Genomic DNA, 18,641 nt, shown 5'->3' on the forward strand with positions numbered 1-18,641 from the left:
CCTCTCACCATGACCTTCAGCACTGGCTGCTACACCAGTCTGATCTACTGCTGGCTTCCCAGTTCCAACTGCTCCTCTTCTCCCCCTGTGTTCTTCAAATGAGGCATGCCAGGCAACAAGAGACACTCACACTGGCCATCGGCATCCAGCTGTGTAGCTAAGCAAGCTGCAGAGATTTGAATCGAAACCTTTAAGCAGGAGGAGGGTTAGACAGATGCTGAGAACAGGGGATTGCCCACAGACAGGAGCTCCTGCAGCTGCCAGCTCACCCAGCTCATCCTTCATCCTGCGTGACAGACCTGTTTCTTATAGCCCAGCAGAAAGGTCCACAAGGCCAAAAGTCCCCCCCCAGACCAATGAAAAACATAAAACTGACCCAAAATTCTTATTGAGTTCTTTAAATGCAAACATCATGCGCTTATGTCAACTCTGTAAGCCGTACTTCCCCCACTGCACTGCAGTGAGCCCATGTGAATAAAAACACATGCACATGCACATAATTAATGTAGCATGAAAAAATTTACAGCTCAGCTGTTCCTGTTTTCATTGGTTTAATAACAGTGAGAAAAGAAGCAAGGTTTGTCGGGGCTTTTTTTGCCCTCAAAGGAAATGTCAACAGAGACGTTTGCATATCTAATGAAGGAGCACAGTGGGACAGCAGTGTTGCATTTGCCCTGCAATCCATCAGTTGAAGGCCAAAGGCAAAGCTGCTGCAGAAACATCGCCAGTGGAAAGCAGGGACTTGCTATCTTCCCCTGCTTTCAGAGCCATGCCCCTGTGGGCTCAGTGGAGATGCTTGGCCACTGCTGGCCATAAAGGCGGCTCCTGGGCCCAGGCAGACTGCCCATTCCTTGATGTCCGAGGGTATTTCAATGGACTCCTTAAGTAAATCCATGTTATTAACAGAGAACATTAGCCATAAATCCCAGGTCACTGGCCTTTGAGCAGCACTCGGCTGGCGAGGCTCAGCAGCCACTGGAGAGCCTCTAAATCACTGACAGTAACCGTGCTTTCCAAAGGAGCAAGAATAGATAAAAAGCACAAGAAAAACTGGAAAGGAGGAGGTGGGAAAGCAGAACAAGGGACATGGAAAGGAGGGCAAGGCAAAGTGGAGGGGGAAAAAAGGACAGGCATGCAGTCCAGTGTGCTCTACCCCAGCACACTTTAATCTGCCATCCCCATGGGGCAGGCGTGAGCCCCTCTCTGCTCCCTGGCAAAGCGAGAGCTCCTCTGTGGCAGAAGCGGTGGGTGAAGGCGCTTGGTCCATCTGACAGCTCACTCATCTCCTGTCAAAAAGCGAGGGAGCGGCACAGAATGATAAGTGTCGCCTGCCGTGCGGCACATTTCAAAGGGAAGGCAGCTTCAGGAGAAGGCAGGGCTCCTGCTATGGCTGGGGAATAGCAATCAGCCCGACGATGTTGTGGCCACTTTATCTGTGGGCAAAGGTCCCTCCCATAGGAGCTAAGGGAAGGGGCTGCTGGGAGAGATAAAAGGGTAAGCACAGATGTTGTGGCAGGGAAAGTTTGGGAGGGTAGGAGGGAGCAGTCTCATTCAGGTATCTCAGTAGTGTGTGCCATAAAGACATCCATAGGAAAGAAATTATCCAGACATCTGAGCGCAAGAATGAGGGCTGCTAGAGAGCATGCTAAGGTTCACGTGGTCCTGGGCAAGCCCGTGATGATGGCTTCCATGCTGCTGGTTTTCAAGACTGTGTCTCCACGTTCTCCTTACAGCCCTGTGTGTCTCCTCCTCCACAAGCCCCTTCACCAGCCCCGCCTGGGGATGAGCCACACCTCACCAGTGACTAAGAAACATGTGCTGGAGTGGAGCTGAGCTCCCTTCCGTTTGTGGATGTTGCCTCCTAGAACCACGGCAATGTCAGAGACCTGGTCACCTCTTCACATCTTGCTTGATTTCCATCCTTCCTGCCAGCTCCTTCACAAGTCTTCCAATATCCCAAGACTGGCAGATCCCACCTTCCCTGAGCATCTACACAGTGCTTAGGCTCAATCCTGAGCCTTCTGGGGAAGAATCTCAACAAGTGCCACAGGATAGGCACAATGTTTATCCACGTTGCTAGTGGCAATTACTGGTTGTGTAGTGGGTGGTAACAACTGATGAAGACAGCTTTGGAGCACAGTCAGCAGGAGTAGTCTCATTTAGCATGTGTTGGAGTGAGACGATGTGACACAAAACACGACACTATACAATGCTATACTAATCTTTTAGTACCTGTGATGATCATGAAGCACCTTGCCCACTGTACTAGCAGAGATAACTAACCAGAGAGAAAAAACTAGAAACAGGAAAACACCCCAAACCAAAACAAACCCTTGATCATGGCCATACCACGATGGCAAAGACTGACCTCTCACCAACCACATCTCAACAATTTCCAATTTCTGGAAAAAAAAAAAATCATATTGGACCACAACACTATTCCTTTTGCTATCTAGGTCTTGGCACGCCAAGGGCAGGAGATTCTGTGCCCTGCCTCCCTAAGGCAATCAACTTCACCCCTAAACTGGAGGGGACCCTCCCACTGTTTCTAGCCGAACCCATCTGGCAAGGCTTCCACTTACTCACGGAAACCCCAAGCTGACTTCCAGTGCAAACAGCTCCTCTGCCCAGGGCTCACCCCAGGTATTTGTGGCATGAACCTGCAGCTCTTAAACTCCCAAATATCCATGACATTTCTTAAAACAAGTAACAACTCACCTACCTACCACAGACAACGGGGGCTGCAAGGAAAAGACTCTGCTGGCAGGTATAGACCAAAGCACCAGAACAGAATAACTTTCTCCCTCTAGGGAAGGAGGAAGAAGGTTTAGAAAAGTAATAATCTGGAAAAGCCTATGCTTAAAAAAAAAGGCAAAGAAAATAAAGAATGGCACATTATCCAAACAAAATCTGAGGGGTTTTTTTTGAAGAGGGGCAGGGGTAAATCAATCCTTTTTTAATAAAACCCTGAGCTTTTAATAAAGTGTTCACACTGATGGGCTAGAAATATTGTAAGAAAGAATTAACTCGGAGCTATTGAGACTCTAGGGCAAAAATAGCACTGATTCTACATTATTTCTTCAGCCCAAGGAGTTTTTGAGGAGGAGGGGGATGGTGCTGAAGAATTAAAACTGTTTTAATGATACTTGACACATATCTGTACCACGCTATTGCAAGGGAATACAACTGCTGGTCTGGGGACCAAGTGCCAATGGGTCTGCTCCCCCTCTTGCCTTCGCACGGCTCCCTGTGAGACGAAGCACACTTTCATAGGCCCCAGCTTGCCTCTTCACTAGTGGCTCCCCCCTCTTGCAGCCCCAAAATGAAGTCGCGATACTGCTCGGACCATGCACCAGCTGAAGTCCAAAAGCAGGGGCTCATCAGACCAACAGCATCCCTGCGAGGAGAAACGGCCCCTCTCCTCCAGCCGCTACTAACCTCTCTGGAGAACATCAACAATGCTATGTGGTCTACAGCCACCGTGAGGACAGACACCCAAAGAGACTGAGGGTGAAAAACTACAACGCCGCCAAGGTTTGCCACAGCTGCAAGCAGCTTTGGTGCACTCAGGTGCCCTGGGAGAGATGTCTGAGGCATGCTGGGATGATAAACAGCATCAAGAAAGAAGATACAACAGCTCCAGGGGCAGCAGGGGCTCTCCCTGCTGCATCCTCTTCCTTTGCCCGATAAGAAATTCCTTTCTTCTCAGGGTCCAAATAAGCATGTGCCCCAAATGCTTCTAAATTATGCCACCAGATCCCGGCCTGAGAAAAATGAAGAGCTACAACAGCACTTCTTTCCTCTCTCACCCCCCTCCACCCCTTCTTCTTCTTCTTCTGTTACAGGATTAGGGACTTGAAAGGCAAAGCGCAGCCCAGTGTTGCAGCAGGAGGAGGAGGGGGTGGGGGGGAGTGCTTCAGAAAGCTGCCATGGCAAAAAAAATCCCATTTCTCACTTCTTAATTCCAGTCAATTCCAGTCAAAGGGCTGATAGAGATCTGTTTGCGGTAATTTGCTGCAGTTTATCCACTCTTTTCACCTTCTATCGGCTCTTCACTGACGGGCTGGCTGACATGCTGTTACTCGAGTGAGGAAATTAAAATTTGATGCAATAATCCCAAATAAGAAGGATTTTATTAGGTAATGTATACACTTTAGATGAGGTATTCTCGCCTGATACACTGATAGAGGAACACAGACATGCTGTGCACCACAGATAAAAAGAGGCAAGAGAGACGGAGAGCGGGCACGGGGAGGAGCAGCAAGTCTCCGCTCTGCAGATTCAGGGCTGGGATGTCTCAGGCACATTCTGACCTGCTGAGCCCAACAGCAGGTCAAACGTTACCCACAGATGCCCTACACCCTGTTGGCTTGACCTGGAAGCCTGTTTTTGGACAGAAGCTGGACAAGGCCAGAATTCCCACCCGGATTTGCTGTTACCCTTTCGGTACCCAAGCCACTCTGGAGGGTAACGGTTTCCCCACTGCACATCAGACTGGTTCCCTCGGCGGGTAGGGCAGAGCTGATGAGAAGACTTCCCATGGAGAGACAAAAACGCACGCGCTAAACCCCAAGCTTGCTATAGCACACCATGTCCTTGTTTCAGCAGTGGAGATTTCTCCCAGGAACGATGGGACCTTGGGTCCAAACCAGAGAGCAATACCACCCAAAGCACTGCCCATGTTCAGCCCTCTACCTCCTCTCCGCTGGCACCTACCCATCTAGGATAGCTCAACACCTTTGGAGACCTCACATGGGGCCAAGAGAAATTAAAATCTCTGAACCTGTCAGCAAGCTGCTAACAGCTTGGTGAGCACTCCTTCATTCATTTCCTATTTCAGGTTACACAGCGATTATCTGCTGCTTTGCCTCCTGCAAACAGCGTACATTTGGGGAATAACTGTGGTACTTGTCGGTGTATTAACTTTGGCCTTAACATATATCATTAATTTGAGAGAGATCCCATTTCCTGGGTACCAGGTCACTCCACGAAGGTGATGCAGTCTGTAATTTTCGATACTTGTGGGACTTCTATTTCTACAATTTTGTATAAGGCTTTTTTGCCCCCACTTAAGGGTGATCTAAGCTGCATTTTTTTCTTCCCTGCAGGTCGTGCTGCCCACTACAGAAATACTCCTTAATATCAACAGCATCAAAACACATTGAAACTTTCACTTCATGAAAGTAATTCACGAAGCCATTTTTGGTGATCTTCGGGCCAGCAGACAGGCAACGTGCTGTCTGACCGTGGGATTTGTGACACTAGGACTCAGCCCTATTGATCCAGCACTCTCCATGCCATCAGAGCCAGCACTTCGCTCCAAAGTCAATAAAAAGGCATAAAATGAAGCAAGCTGGAGTTCCCCCACCACCGCACGAACTGAGCCACCAGGCGTTTTGGATCCAGTGCACCAGAGACATTATGGGATGCACGTGTGGTACAGATGCCTATGACACCGTGATTTCAGGACAGGTTTTTCCATCCATATACAAAACTATATGCCCTATAGACAAAGCGATGGGATGCACAGCCGTGCCTTGGGAAGGCAGATGCTGCTGAGTAGGGCTGGTGCTTGGGCTGAAGGTCCTGGGCACCCTTGCTGGAAGCAGAGTAAACAGCTCCCAAAGCTGAAGCTGCCCACCATGCTCCCTGTTGTCTACTGCAGGGGAAAACCAGCCCTGCTGTATTTAGAGACTGGGAGACGTTTTCCACAAACAGCGAGTTTGCTGACAAACCGAGTTTCAGAAGAACTAAAATGATTGGATCAATTTGGCAAAACCTGGGGGAAAATACTCAAAGTGCTGAAACGGCTGATGATTCTGGCATTTTCAAAACTGCCTCATTTCAGGAACCTTTACATTTTTCTTCAAGTTTTCTATTAGAAATGGCATGCATATACACTGTGGGGAGGGAATAGGGGGACTGTGTGCTAAAAACAACATAAAACCTTTTTTAAACTTAAGAAAAAATGGTTAGGAAAACATCCTATTCTGGTTTCAGACTTCCTAAACCTCCTCGCTTAGGCTCCCTTTTTTAAAAAAGGGCAGAATATGTTGGAGCTGGCTTGAAACGTTATTTCAGAAAGAAAAAAAGTTTGCCTCTTTTTGGATGCCATTAAGATATCACAGCTCAGAGCATTTGCACTTCAGCATGGAAACAGGGCTCCTCTTTGCACTCAAGTCACAAACATCAGGCAGAAAAATGCAAACCTATGACAGATGGAAGGAAGGAGGAATCTCTCTGCAAAGAGGAGATTCTCCTCCAGCTCTTTTGGGACACCTTGTGCTTTCTACCCCACACCCTGTCCAGCCCCTGGTGTGACACTGTGGTCAAGCACGCCAGAGTGAAGCAGCAGCCCTTACCGGAGGTGAGTTCTCGTAGATGTTTGTGCTGTAGGGCAGGTTGATGAAGATGGGGTCCATGTCCTGCACATCTGTGATGGTGATTGCCAGGTTGGCCAGAGTAGACAGTGGCTTGTTTTTATCTTGGTCCTTGAAAAAACAAGGGTTGCGGTGGGGAGAAAGAGGATTTCTATCAGAATAGAAATATTTAACAGCATCAAGTCTCTCATAGAACTTTTGATCCAACCAGAACTTAATAGTCCAGGTAATCATCTCTTTTTCAAGCTACCTGCTGGAATTATTGTTCACTGTACCTCCTTCTAAGCTGAAATACAATATCCATTTCATTCCAGCATTAGCCCTTTAAAAGAAAGCACCAATTTAGTTTTCATCACATTTTGGGTGAAAATGAAGCAATGCTGTTCAACATATACTTAAAAATATAAATTCCCTCAAAACACAGATACAGTCTACGGTACCTCTGCACCGTACGACCCAGGTGTGGTTGCCAGCAGACTCTCGTACCAGCACATCACGGCAGAGCATCCCATACCCCCCAGCGCTGAGGCCTCCACACAGCTTGGGCTCTGTCAGCTGGAACACGACAAAGCCCACCAGCTCCCCGACGTTTCCACTGCTCTTCATAACCCTGCGGGCTGCCTTGCAGTTGCAGCTGTATTCTTTTCTGTATTTGCTGCTCCGAGCTTTGGCAGGAGGTATGTACGCCAAGTGCTGCTTCTGGTTTCGCAGGACGCCGCCTCAGCTCTGGTGCAGAAGGCGGAGTGGAAACCTGAACTGCAAAATGCATCCTCACAGTGGCGACGTCTTTTCTATTGGGCTAATGGTTTTGGCTCCAATAAGCTGCAGACCTCTCCCTCCCCACCTTGCGCAGAGATTGGCAGGATGAGGGTAACCAGGAGCTGCCTTTCAACGCAAGCCAAGCTGCTTCCACAGCTGCAGGAAGACAGGGAGCCATCCTCCCTGCTCTGCAAACCAGGCCACAAGCACGTAGCAATCTTATGGTGAGCACCAGTGGCCCTTGAACACTTCAATACTCTGAGCAGAAGCGTCACCTCCCTTATGCCCACTCCATCACAACCCAGCAGGAGGGAGCTGCAAGCACTTTCCCAGAGCAAGACCCTTCTCCAGCAGCCAAAGCAACAGCAGTACGTACTGCCAACAGCTTGTCCTGGCAGCGCCCTGCTGCCACTGTTTGTCTTGTTGGAGCCTCATCCCATGGGCGCTCATAAGTGACCCTAATGCCCGCAGCCCTTTGCTAAAAGGGTAGGAGCAAAGAGATAACACATGAAGGGAAGGAAATAAATCTCTTCTGACCCCCTAATCAAGCATCGTGGTGAAAGGCGACCATTAGAGGTTACTTCACACTTCTGCAAAATGGCTCTGTACAGCAGCAAGGACTGATTGCCACAAGATTAATGTTAATTTAAACCGTATTCAACAACACAGCTTGTACATTATCCTCTTAACCTGCAACCTCAGCGTTTATGGTCTGGATGGATGCTTATTTCCGACTCTCACTCTGCTGTTAGTGTTATCAGGTTGAAGTCTTTCGTTTCTTCAGATGATGTTTTTTCCCCCCTCCCTTTCACCTCTTAAATTTTGGTTGAAGTATTACAGATAATACTGGAAAAGCAAGCACATTTCAAGTTTCCTCACCTAACACCTCTCATGCTGCCTTTTCCAGCCTCTTGCTGCCTGCATCCCTGGGATGAAATGGCTCCTACCTTAAATCAAGGCTCCACAGCCCTTCTTGCAGCCCTTGCGGCCACCCTGAATTCACCATCCCCCCAGTTCCCACTCTGGACCATGCAAACTCTTCCTTAGGCAGGCAAGACACTGCACTCGTCTTCCAGCTCCTGCTGTGCTGGTGCAGCTCGCATCCTCCTTCCCAGGCGGAGCTTTGCCGTGGGGCTTCTCCCTGCCTTTCTGCTAGAACTTACCAGCATCCTGTGACTGGGCTGAGGAGGTGTCCCCACAGCTGCAATCAAGGCCAGTTCAGAGACTTAATATTTGAGTCTTTGAACTCCCTGAGCTGGAAATCACTAGAAGCCAGGAGTATATTAGCAAGTACCAGATATGCTCCCATTTTATCTTTGCTGGTAACTGCACCGGGGATATGGGGCTAGATAGAGCTGGATGGTCCAAGGTGGCATCATTGTGTCCTTGAGGAAACCAGAATCAGACACGTGGAAAAAAAGCACATTTCCAGCAGGGCTTGTGTTTGGTCCCACATTTTCTAACCTGACAGATAGTTCAACAGCATGCCTTGGGAAAGCATGTTGGTGACAGAGACCAATAAGGAAACAAACAACAGAGAGGGCTTCTTATTACTGGAGTATTTAAACCACAATGAGGTACATTTCAGAAAAAAAAAAAAAAAAAAAAAAAAGCTTCTGGGGAAAATTCCACAGCCTGGAACACACAGGGATTGGGCTGAAAGGTTGAGCTCTTTGCCTATGGCCATGCAGTCTGTGAGTGCCCAGTCTCTGTGGCCATGCAGAGCAAAACAGCCCCGCGCAGCCCTCCATGTCCTTGTGACATTTGTGGTTCTGCATCAAGAAAATTATCTTGATTAAATCACATGCTCAAGAGCTCTAGCCAGCTGCCTGGAGGGATCGGGAAGGGTTTCCCCCCCCTCTCCTGAACACAGAGTTGATCAGGTATATTGTAGGGCTGAATCTCACCATCCTCTGCTCCTTCCACCGCCTGTTTGTGCGGTGCTCCTCCTTCGCAGGCTCCCTATCAAGCTCTCACTAGACTTGACACCAGGAAAGAAGTTTCCCATTCAGGTGGGACAGTAATTTGCCACGGTGGCTACCTGGACATACATCTCCCAGGGTTCCCTTCCCAGTATGACAGTATTGACTGTAACTAGATCTTGGTTTTTCCTCTATCCACCAGAATTTTAACTCTTGATGTCTGAACTCAGCTTTCATTGAGTGAGGCTCAGGGGGTTTAACACAAGTGAATCCACCTGTAATAAGCCACGATGCACAAGGAATTGAACCAGAGGATTTAATGGTCTGTATGTCCTGGCTTTCCTCACCATATGATCTGCTTGCTTTTAGGCAGAGCTCCAGCCTGACACACGTGAGATGCTGTTGGAGAGGTGCAGCTGTGCTCCACAATGTACACAGCAGTGATTTAAAACTACCCAGGCACCGCACTGCTGTCATACTTTTTAAATTTGAAAATGCTGGATGTGCCCGAGAAAATGCCAGAGCAGGGCAACAAAACAAGTAAGCAGCAGCTCATTCCCCATTGCAGTACCTCCACAAAACACCTCCTCCCCTGCAGCAGAGCCAGGATAAGACTCACCGTCGCATTGACCTGGAGCTGGTATGCCTGAGTTACTTCATAGTCCAGTTCCTTTATCACCGACACGATGCCACGGCCGCTGTCAATGGCAAAGAAATCGGAAGGAGGCTGGAAGGAGTAAAGCACACTGCCTCCTGCCCCCTGATCTGGATCTGTGGCGTTCACTATGAAAATTGGAGTGCCCACTGGTGTATTCTGGAAATGAAAATAAAAATAATAATAAAAAATATCTGGTAAAATTGTGCATCATCCTGTTTTCCCATCAAATGCACATCAGCAATTTCCTTTGCCCACCAAAAGGAATATATAGACACCCAAGAACTTCAGTCCTATATTTTCAGGACATTTATAAGTTGTACAGCTGTTTTCTTTATTACAGTATTGCAGCAGCTATAATAGTTGTTACATGGTTATAATAATAGTTATAGAGCTGTGGTCAAGATGGCACTATCACAAACCCTTATTTTCCCAGACATCACAACTTTCCAGAAAAAATACTCTTTGCTGAAACTTGTTTTCTGCCCAAAGGTGCTTTTATTTTCAGTGCTGATTCCCTCTCTGTTTTCACCATGAAGCATTAAATATAAAAGAGCTTTAAAAAAAATAAATGCATTAAATGCAACACAAAATTTTAAGTAAAATTCAAAGTTATAGTTTCCACAGCAACTACAACCTGGCCCGATTAACGCAGGCGTTAACAGTTATATCGTCATAAATCTGGAACTAATCTACATGCATAAAATATGCAGCTGAGTGCACAAAATCAGCAATGGCAAATGCAGTTTGGCACTTCTTATTGTTTAACTTCACAGCAGGCAGAACAATTATCCATTTTTGGTGGAACAGCTGCATGTTCCTATGCAAATCTTAAATGCATATTCTTGTCTCTCTAAAGGCAGAAGCACAGACTGCAAGCAAAAAGGCTTTGCCGGGAACCCAGGCTGCAGGTACGCACAGATCACGACTGTTTGGGCAAGTCCGTATGTTTGTAACAGGTTCACAGACACATTAAAGGTTGACAAAGAGCTAAAGCTTGGGAGGGAGACAGCAAAGGTCAGAAGTGGGATTGACAGTGGCTGGCTAGGGCCGGTTAGGATAATATGGATTATTTCTGCAAACCTCTTCCCAAGCCTCTGCGTTTTATTGTTACCTTCATTCATATTAAATTATTCATCCTCATCTCATACAGTAGTATCATGAAGTGCTGAGAAACTGGGAAGGAGACTTGAGGAGAGGCAGAGCTTAGAAGATGGGGTACTGCTTCCCAGTGGAGCTTCTCCTGCAAATACTTGGCCAAAGCTGAGCAACGGCCTGAGCCATGTTCAGTTTTTTTGGGGAACCACACAGTTTGCAGTGAACCACAACCAGGGCTTCAGCAAGACTGTCCCAGCCCACCACTTCCACTGGTAAGCATGAGAAACCAGCACTCAGCACTCAGGAGATTCAGTTTAACTGGTTTAATACTGAGTGATGGCACCAGAACAGAACAAAAGCATCCGAATTTCTCCTGGCAAGGCTCAGGCCAGCAGAAACTTGCCTTCTAGGCAGGTGACAGGATTTTCTGTGAGCTTGGTCAGGCAGAGCAGGGAACCCAGGGCACGTCCCACACCTCACATTCAGGAGTCCAGGCCCTGGACACTCATCCACGCATGTCCCTCACGCCTCCCAGCCCTTTCATCCAGCCATACAGCACTGCAGGGATACCCTGATATCTAAGCTTGCCTCAGGCTCCAGCAAAACTCCACTTTCTTAACTTCAGTGTCACTTCTGCCAAGGTGCGAGAGGTTGCAGTTCCCACCTAGATTTTTCATTTTCTTTCTTTTTTTCCCCTCTCTAAATCAAGCTGCTAAAGCAAGCCTCACAGGGCATGGCCTGAGGATTATTTTTTAAGCACCTTCAAGTTTTTTTGTGATCAGCAATCATAAAAGCATAAAAGATATAGCTAGAAGGGACCTCAAAAGGGAAACCTTTCCCCACACTACACCTAAATCATTCCCATCCTTAAAGCCTTCTAGTGATGGAGACACTATATCCTCCCCAGCACATTTGTCCCCGCAGTTTGTTACCCTTTGCCTTACAACTGCTCATTTTCTGGCACGCTTAACCCAGATCTGCCCCACTGCCATGTAAGCCCTTGACTTTGTGCCACACACACAGCACGTTAATCCTGGCTCATGTATTTAGACTGTTCAGGAACTAGGACTTAGTCAGCTCGGGAGGCAAGTTGAGGTGGAGAAGCCCTTCATAGGGGGTTGTGATGGGTATTTGCTTTCTGAGCATTCCCAAGACATCTTCTCAGACAGGACTAGAGCATCTCCTCATCCAGCATTAGGCTACCTGCCTCCCCCAACCCATCATCAGCAGGGCGCAGCCCCAGAGCATCCTGCAGCCCTACTCTTGCTGCTGCCAGGGCACTGCTTTGACTTGCTGCCGTCCACATGCTCCAACAACTGCCTTCTCAAATTCCTCCTCAAGAGCCACCAGGATATCAATGTCATGACGAAGAGCATTACAAATTAACCATTAATAGGGGGAGGAGGGGAGAGGCAGCGAAAGAGTAGATGCAGGGTTGCACCGATGAGGTCTAGGGTATATTGTCCCCAGGAACAATAATATTCATAAGGATAAAGCTGGACTTGATGAATACTTTCCCTCTTCTTTTTAAGTGCCCCTAGCCACTTCTTTTAACATGCAAATCCGCTCTGGTCACCCGTGATTATGGGGCTGCTCGGTTGGCTGTGAAAGAGGAGAGCTTGATTTCCCCAGCATTGTATTTCACACAATAGCCCAAAAGCAGGCTTTGAAGACAGTTCATCTCCTCGTCCTTCCAAAGGAGAAGCTGCCTGGAGGGACATGGAGGTCACCAGCTTTGGTGCTCTCAGCTCCAGCCCCTGTAGATACCGCCCGAGCTTTGACTTGGCGATTACTGTATTTTTATCCTTATTTTACAGCTTTGCTGACCAGGTCCCTTCGTTGGCTGGGACAGCAAAAGCTGTACGAGTGGGACATCAGCTCTGGGCAAAGATCTGGCTAGCCCTAGGAAACAGTCATAGGCATCTACGCCAAAGCATCCAAGGGAGGGGCTGGGAGGCATCCCAGCACAGGACCTCAGCAGCAGGGAGCGGGCACCTGCAAGCACGAGGGTGGATGCAGAAGCAAAGCATGGCACGGGTGAATTTCGGAGGGGAGCAGAAGGGCTCCCAGGCACCCGGAAGAGCTACAGGAGACTGAAGCAGAACAACATGGTCACAAAGAGTGAAATCTCTGATACTGCCCAGAGCGCACAGGTCGGTGGGAAAATTCCACTGCCAAATGCATGCCCTTATTCTCAACAACATATAGCTCAAAGGACACAGACCTATAAGAAGTGTTCCAGATAATGCATCTTTTTTTCCCCAGCTCAAATTCAAGCAAAAAAACCCAACTACCAATTCTAGCAAGGCAAAACCAGCTGTGGGATGCAGACATCCCACATCAACAGTCCTCCAAGAAAAGAGGTCTCATTTTCATTGTTCGTGCCCAGGCAGGACACAGTCAGGACTCAGAGGAATGTCAGACCATCTGCCTTAAAAATCATATGTAATATGTCTTTAAAATCTTCTTCCCATTTTGGGGTCAAACAGGCTCAAGATACGCCTCAGCAGGAGGCCTACGTCTTTATTTCTCAAAAGATGCGGCCCATCATCTAAACAATGGAGCAAAACATCTGTATAAACAGAACTGGCTGGGGTTTGTGTTAGATGGTAAATAACAGGCAGAGGGCACACCCCAGGGAGATGGAACTGATAAGTCCTGTAACAGGGCCACGTCAAGACGGACCGTGTTTCTGCATTTTCAGCATTTAGCCCATTTATAAGACTCTTCCACGTGTTCCTCGTGGCTGCTCTTCCTTAGCAAAGATTAATTGTGGTTATGCTTAGTTCAACAGGCAAAAATATCAAATATCATCTTTTCTGCCCAGAAGAAAAGAAATTCAGACAGATGACAGTGTACAGGTGCTTATGGCAAACAGGTGAGTTTTCTACACGAGTCGCCAAATTTTGTCATTTTTAAAGCTTTTGACTCTCTCCAGCAGCCAGTGATGAAGCTTCACTCACTACAGAAAAAAGAACTAGTGACAAAACTGTGTCGTATCATTAAATCTTTGTTATGATGCCAGCAGATGCGAGATAAAAATAAACATGCAGACAGATGCCTTCTGCAAAGGAGGAGGGTTGCAATCGGGAGCAGGATCCGCTCCCGACCTGTCTCTAGCACCCCATCCAACTTTTGACAGCTCTGCAGGAGCGCTCGGGTCCCCCCCGAGCAGCTCTGGGAGTTAAAGGGCTCCAGTGAGCCAGCTGCAATACTGAGCTGCGTGGGCTGGGGATACCCGGGATGCAGGGTGGTGAGGCCATTCATGCCTCCCTTATTTTGTTATAAATGAATAAGAAAGGTTCAAACTGCTGTAAAAAATCTTATAGGAAGAAGCTCGGGGTGGGGGGTGTCTTGTTTGCTGGAAAAAAGTACTGAATGGTAACAGCATGTTACACGTGGCTACCCAAAGCACCAGGAGGACCAAACCAAAAGCAGCAAGGTACAAGAGCCCAAATCTCCAACCATTAGAAGACTACTCCATTAGGAGCAAGGATGGACCTGTATTAAAATACGGAATGAACAACCCTAACATCCCTGTCCAAACACAAAAGAAAGTTGCTGCACAAAGAGGAAGCAAAGGAGAGACCACGACCTTACCTCTCTCATGCCAATGCAGCAGTATAACAAGGCTCTATGCACCTCTGAGCAACCAGGATGAAGTTGTTTCCATCCAAAAGCTGTCATGAGTATGGACCAAGTGTGGCCCACCACAGAAAACACCTGCCCTGGCCTGGCCTGTCACCTCCTGCAACTCGGCAGCACAAGTGACCAGACAGATGTGTCCTGCGTTAACCCTGGCACACTGGGCCACCAAAGCCTTACACAATGTTCTCTGCAAAAGGGCAGCTAAGGCTGAAGAAAAGGTTATCAGAAAACAGCCTTTTTAAAATATTTACACCTTGGCTCTCTGGCCACACCTATAGTCTTTAGTATCTTATTATGAATCCTGCTATAAAATGCATTAGCAATAAAATTTCTAATGGACACTGCTCCAACGCAACGCAGCAATACAAGGCAGATTATGACCTGGAGGAGACGCAGTCTCTGGGGACACGATGTGCCCTATCAGGCAGACGACACGGCCACAGCTGAACACGAGGGGCACTGACAGGACTCCCTAAAAGCATCAGAGCATAGTCTCCTCTTGTCTGCCCCCAAATGCTCCCCAAGGGCTGCAGAGCCAGCTCTGCCAGGGTGAGGGCTGGCACTGGAGAAGCACCGAGGACCAAAGCAGCAGCAGGACCACACCAGCAAACCAGGAAAAGAGATGGGCTGGCTGAGGAGCTGCTGAGGAAAAAACTGCCAAATCAAGGAAAACTTCAGGGTGGATAATTTTTAAGGCTTACGTAAAGCTATGTGAGTGAGCTCTTCTTCACACAGGGCTCAAATGAAAAGGCTGTCTGCAGAAAAGCCAGCATGCATCCCTGCCGTTTCGCCAGGCCCGTGGCGCCTGCTCCCGGAGCGTATAAAACCCTCGGGCTGTCAGACAGCCGCTCGCCCTGCTAACGGAGCAGATTTGCACGGCGCCTTTGAGAGCTTTCCACCATAGCAAAACCATTTCACGGGCCACGGGCCGCCAACACCTCGAACGTGCCTTGATCCATCCGTCACCCAACTAGTCTGAGACCTGTGCGCAAAGGGCTGAGAGGAGGAATATGTGGCCCTGACTTTTTTACAGCAGGGTCAGAGTCAGATAGAAGTAAAGGTGGGAGATGAAGAGGAGGAGATCTAGGAGTTAGTTTGTCAGATAGTCCCTTCTCTTAAATGCATCCGCTTTTCCAACCTACAGACAAGTTTCTTACAAGCTTTGGTTAGGCACTAGAAATGTTTATTTGGGGATAATCCCTTCAAGCTTGCTCCCCATCTCCAGAGGCTGGCTGCACAGAGGACCTCCATCTGACCTCCCAGGGCAAAGTCACCCAGCAGCACCCCAGCAGAAGCTGGTAGAAATGATTAGGATGCGGACACGCGCATGCTGTACCAACGCAAATAATGTGGAAAAACGGCAGGCAATCTGGCCGAACAGCTGTCTGAAGGTCGATGAGATGAGGCGACGCAAACGGACTGGGGGGCATACAGCAATGGGCACGAGAGCTGGAGCAGCAGGCAGCCTACCAAGCTGCCTGCGCTGTGATCTTCGCATCAACATTGGAACAGTCTCGCCAGCCCTATTTCGGGTCCTGCTTCCCCCTCCCCTGCTCTGCCCCTGCATCAAGGCAGGAGCTGACCGCTCCTATCAGGAGATGCTTCGCTGCTTCACACTCCTGTTACATCTCAGGTCAACCTATTACTCTTAAATAATTCCCTGTTGCTGTTCCAGGCGGCTCTTTTCCCTCTCCCTGCCTCTTGCCACCGTGCAGCAGACAGATGAAAGGAGCTTTACGCTCTGCTAAAAGCCAGCTCAGACATCCCTCTGCTCCAGTCAAAGGCACTCACACCAATCCCATCTCGCTGCAGGGCATGAAGGAGGGTTCGTTGCCTCTTGCTCAAGGCAGGGCATCTCAGAAGTGCTGTGTAACAGAGCTGACACCAAACCCAAGTGCTCTTCTGCCACAGCTGAAATCCTGGCTCCCTCATCCCTGGGCTGCCGAGGACAGATTTAAGTCACCTATCCCTGTACAGTCTCATTTGCTGCAGGAGACAGCTGCAAAAGCAGAGCCAGAACAAGTGCCAGTCCCTCTTCCAGACTCTGCTGAGAGGAAAAACAATCCCAAGTTTTGGTTTCCCTCCCCAGGCTCCATCTCGGAAGCAGTCCGACTGCCAGACTGGGTCCCTTGCTCACATGCCAGCTTTGAATGCTCGCATGGATGTGCGCGGACTTCCAATTCCTGTATTCTTTATTACACTTTTAATTACGTTTATTAATTGCATTACTGCCAGTCTGAGCCAAGCAATTTCCAATTTCAAAGTTTGATTTTAAAACCTGATAATTTCCTTTTTTTATTATTTTTTTCGTTGAAATTCACCCCACCTTTCAATCAGTACTCATTAATATGTATCTCTTGTTGCTATCTCTATTAAGTGACCTCCCTCATTATCAGGTGACACTGGCAAACGGCCACCGCAGAGCTATAATTCAATTGAGGGGCTTTTGAAAACACCATAAACACAGCTGGAATAGATGCATTATAGGAGCTGGAAACTGAATTAGTGGCTGGATAACGGCACACAGAGCTGAGAGCACTTATTCACAGCAGACAAAGCCTGACCCAATGCACGGTCCTGAAGAAACAGACATTGCAACGAATTTGCCACGCTGACAGGACAACAGCACTCAGAAGGCAAGGGGCAAGCAGCCACAAACAAGAGGGAACACCGGTATCCCACAGGATGAAGTTGCTTGCTTTTTCCAGCCCAGAGCTGCCCCATTTTCCACCGATTAAAACTCTGACCTTGCTAGCACAGGGCTCAGATGGCTGATTTATGGCACAGCATGCCCAAAAGCTAGGTGCACAGCGGCTCTGCCACCTCCCTTTGTGGCACCTGTCACTTCTGCAGCACAGGTCTCGAGGGGCAAGCCCAGAGGAGGCAGGAGAGGGCAGATGGGAGAGAAAGGAAATGCTAACAAGAAAAAAATCACAATTTTCCTCTTATTTATAACTCCCCAACTGGCTCTGGCTGCTGCCCCTTCCAGGCAGTGATACGCTAAGTGGGACCTGTCACCCTCCTGCTCTCCAGAGCAGCGGAGAGGCTGCGCGGCTCAGGCACTCATCCAGAACGGAGTTACAGTCGAAAGCAAGGAGAGGAAAGCACTATACAGTGCAGCTTTAATTCAGAGCTTCAGCGGCAAAAGAAGCTGCCTGCCTTAGACGGCAGCAAACGCAAGGCTTGGGCTTGCGCAGAGGCTGCACCACAACCTCCATCATCCCCAGCCAAACCACCAGAACCAGGGAATTGTCTCTTTCTTCCCTCCCTCTGAACCTTGCCTTCACCTTGGTGCTCGGTCTCTCCCGTGCCCCAGTCAGCCCAATCACCCACACCGACGAGGGGACAGAGAGCAGCCATGTGGGTGAAGCACCAGAAGAAACGGAGCACGGAGAACACAAGTTCCACACCAGCTCTCCAGAAGCCATCCCGCCCACGCTGTTACTAGTTATTTAAGCACACAGCCAGCTTTGTCTGTCCAAGCTCATTTCCCTCAACAGCCTCTATTTCAAGGCAACTCGAGCTATCACACTACACCCTGGCTTTGCGTTTGCTGCCCCAGATCTCAGGAGAGCACAAGTGGCTCCGTGAGAAGTAATGATGAAGAGCAAAGCTAAGGCCAGCAGGCTTACGCAGCCTGTGTAGGGGAACCTTTGGGGAACCTTTCCAGCAACCAAAAAGCCACCAAGATGAACCGTTACAAACATACAGCTACAGCAGCACAAAATTGCGAGCACAGAAGCACAGTTTGAGAGATCTGAAAACCCCACGTGGAGTCATCACTCATTTTGTCTTTTGAAAAGAGGCAGGGACAAAGCAGTCTACATTTTCAGCTTTTTTTTAAAAAAAAACACTTCTATTTTCAAAATCATTGACCCATTGTTTAAAAATGTTTATGGTGTTCTTATGTACATCCACAAGTGGATATAACTGAAATTCCAAAATAATTAAAGTTTGTCAAAACAAGCTATTTCAATTGATTTTTTTTTCCCCTGTAAGGAAAATCTTTACGAGGCAAAATATATCTTCCAGAGATTATTTAAAATGGGTGATGGTAGAAGGTTCCTCTGTGCCAGAAGAAAAAGAAAACAGATTTTGAGTTCTCAACCCCTTCTTTAAAAATTTAGTTTTCTTTTTCCTTCCAGGTCTCTTCACAAACTATTTCCTCCGCAAGTCCCT

At 48.2% G+C, this 18,641-nt stretch overlaps 1 protein-coding gene across 2 annotated transcripts in view; it reads right to left on the bottom strand.

Moving 5' to 3' along the window:
- Positions 1–18,641, bottom strand: part of CDH23 (cadherin related 23) — a 213,657-nt gene that overhangs the window by 106,050 nt on the left and 88,966 nt on the right. Inside the window, exons 7-8 of one of the 2 annotated variants that reach the window (XM_080401276.1) lie at positions 9,681–9,875; positions 6,363–6,491 (exon numbers count right to left, since the gene is read on the bottom strand). In XM_080401276.1, the coding sequence (XP_080257402.1) occupies positions 6,363–6,491; positions 9,681–9,875 (324 nt within the window). The other variant, XM_080401277.1, reaches the window with a different exon arrangement.

This window comes from Falco punctatus (assembly GCF_963210335.1).
Source record: "Falco punctatus genome assembly, chromosome: 9".
In the NCBI taxonomy this organism is placed as follows: Eukaryota; Metazoa; Chordata; class Aves; order Falconiformes; family Falconidae; genus Falco; species Falco punctatus.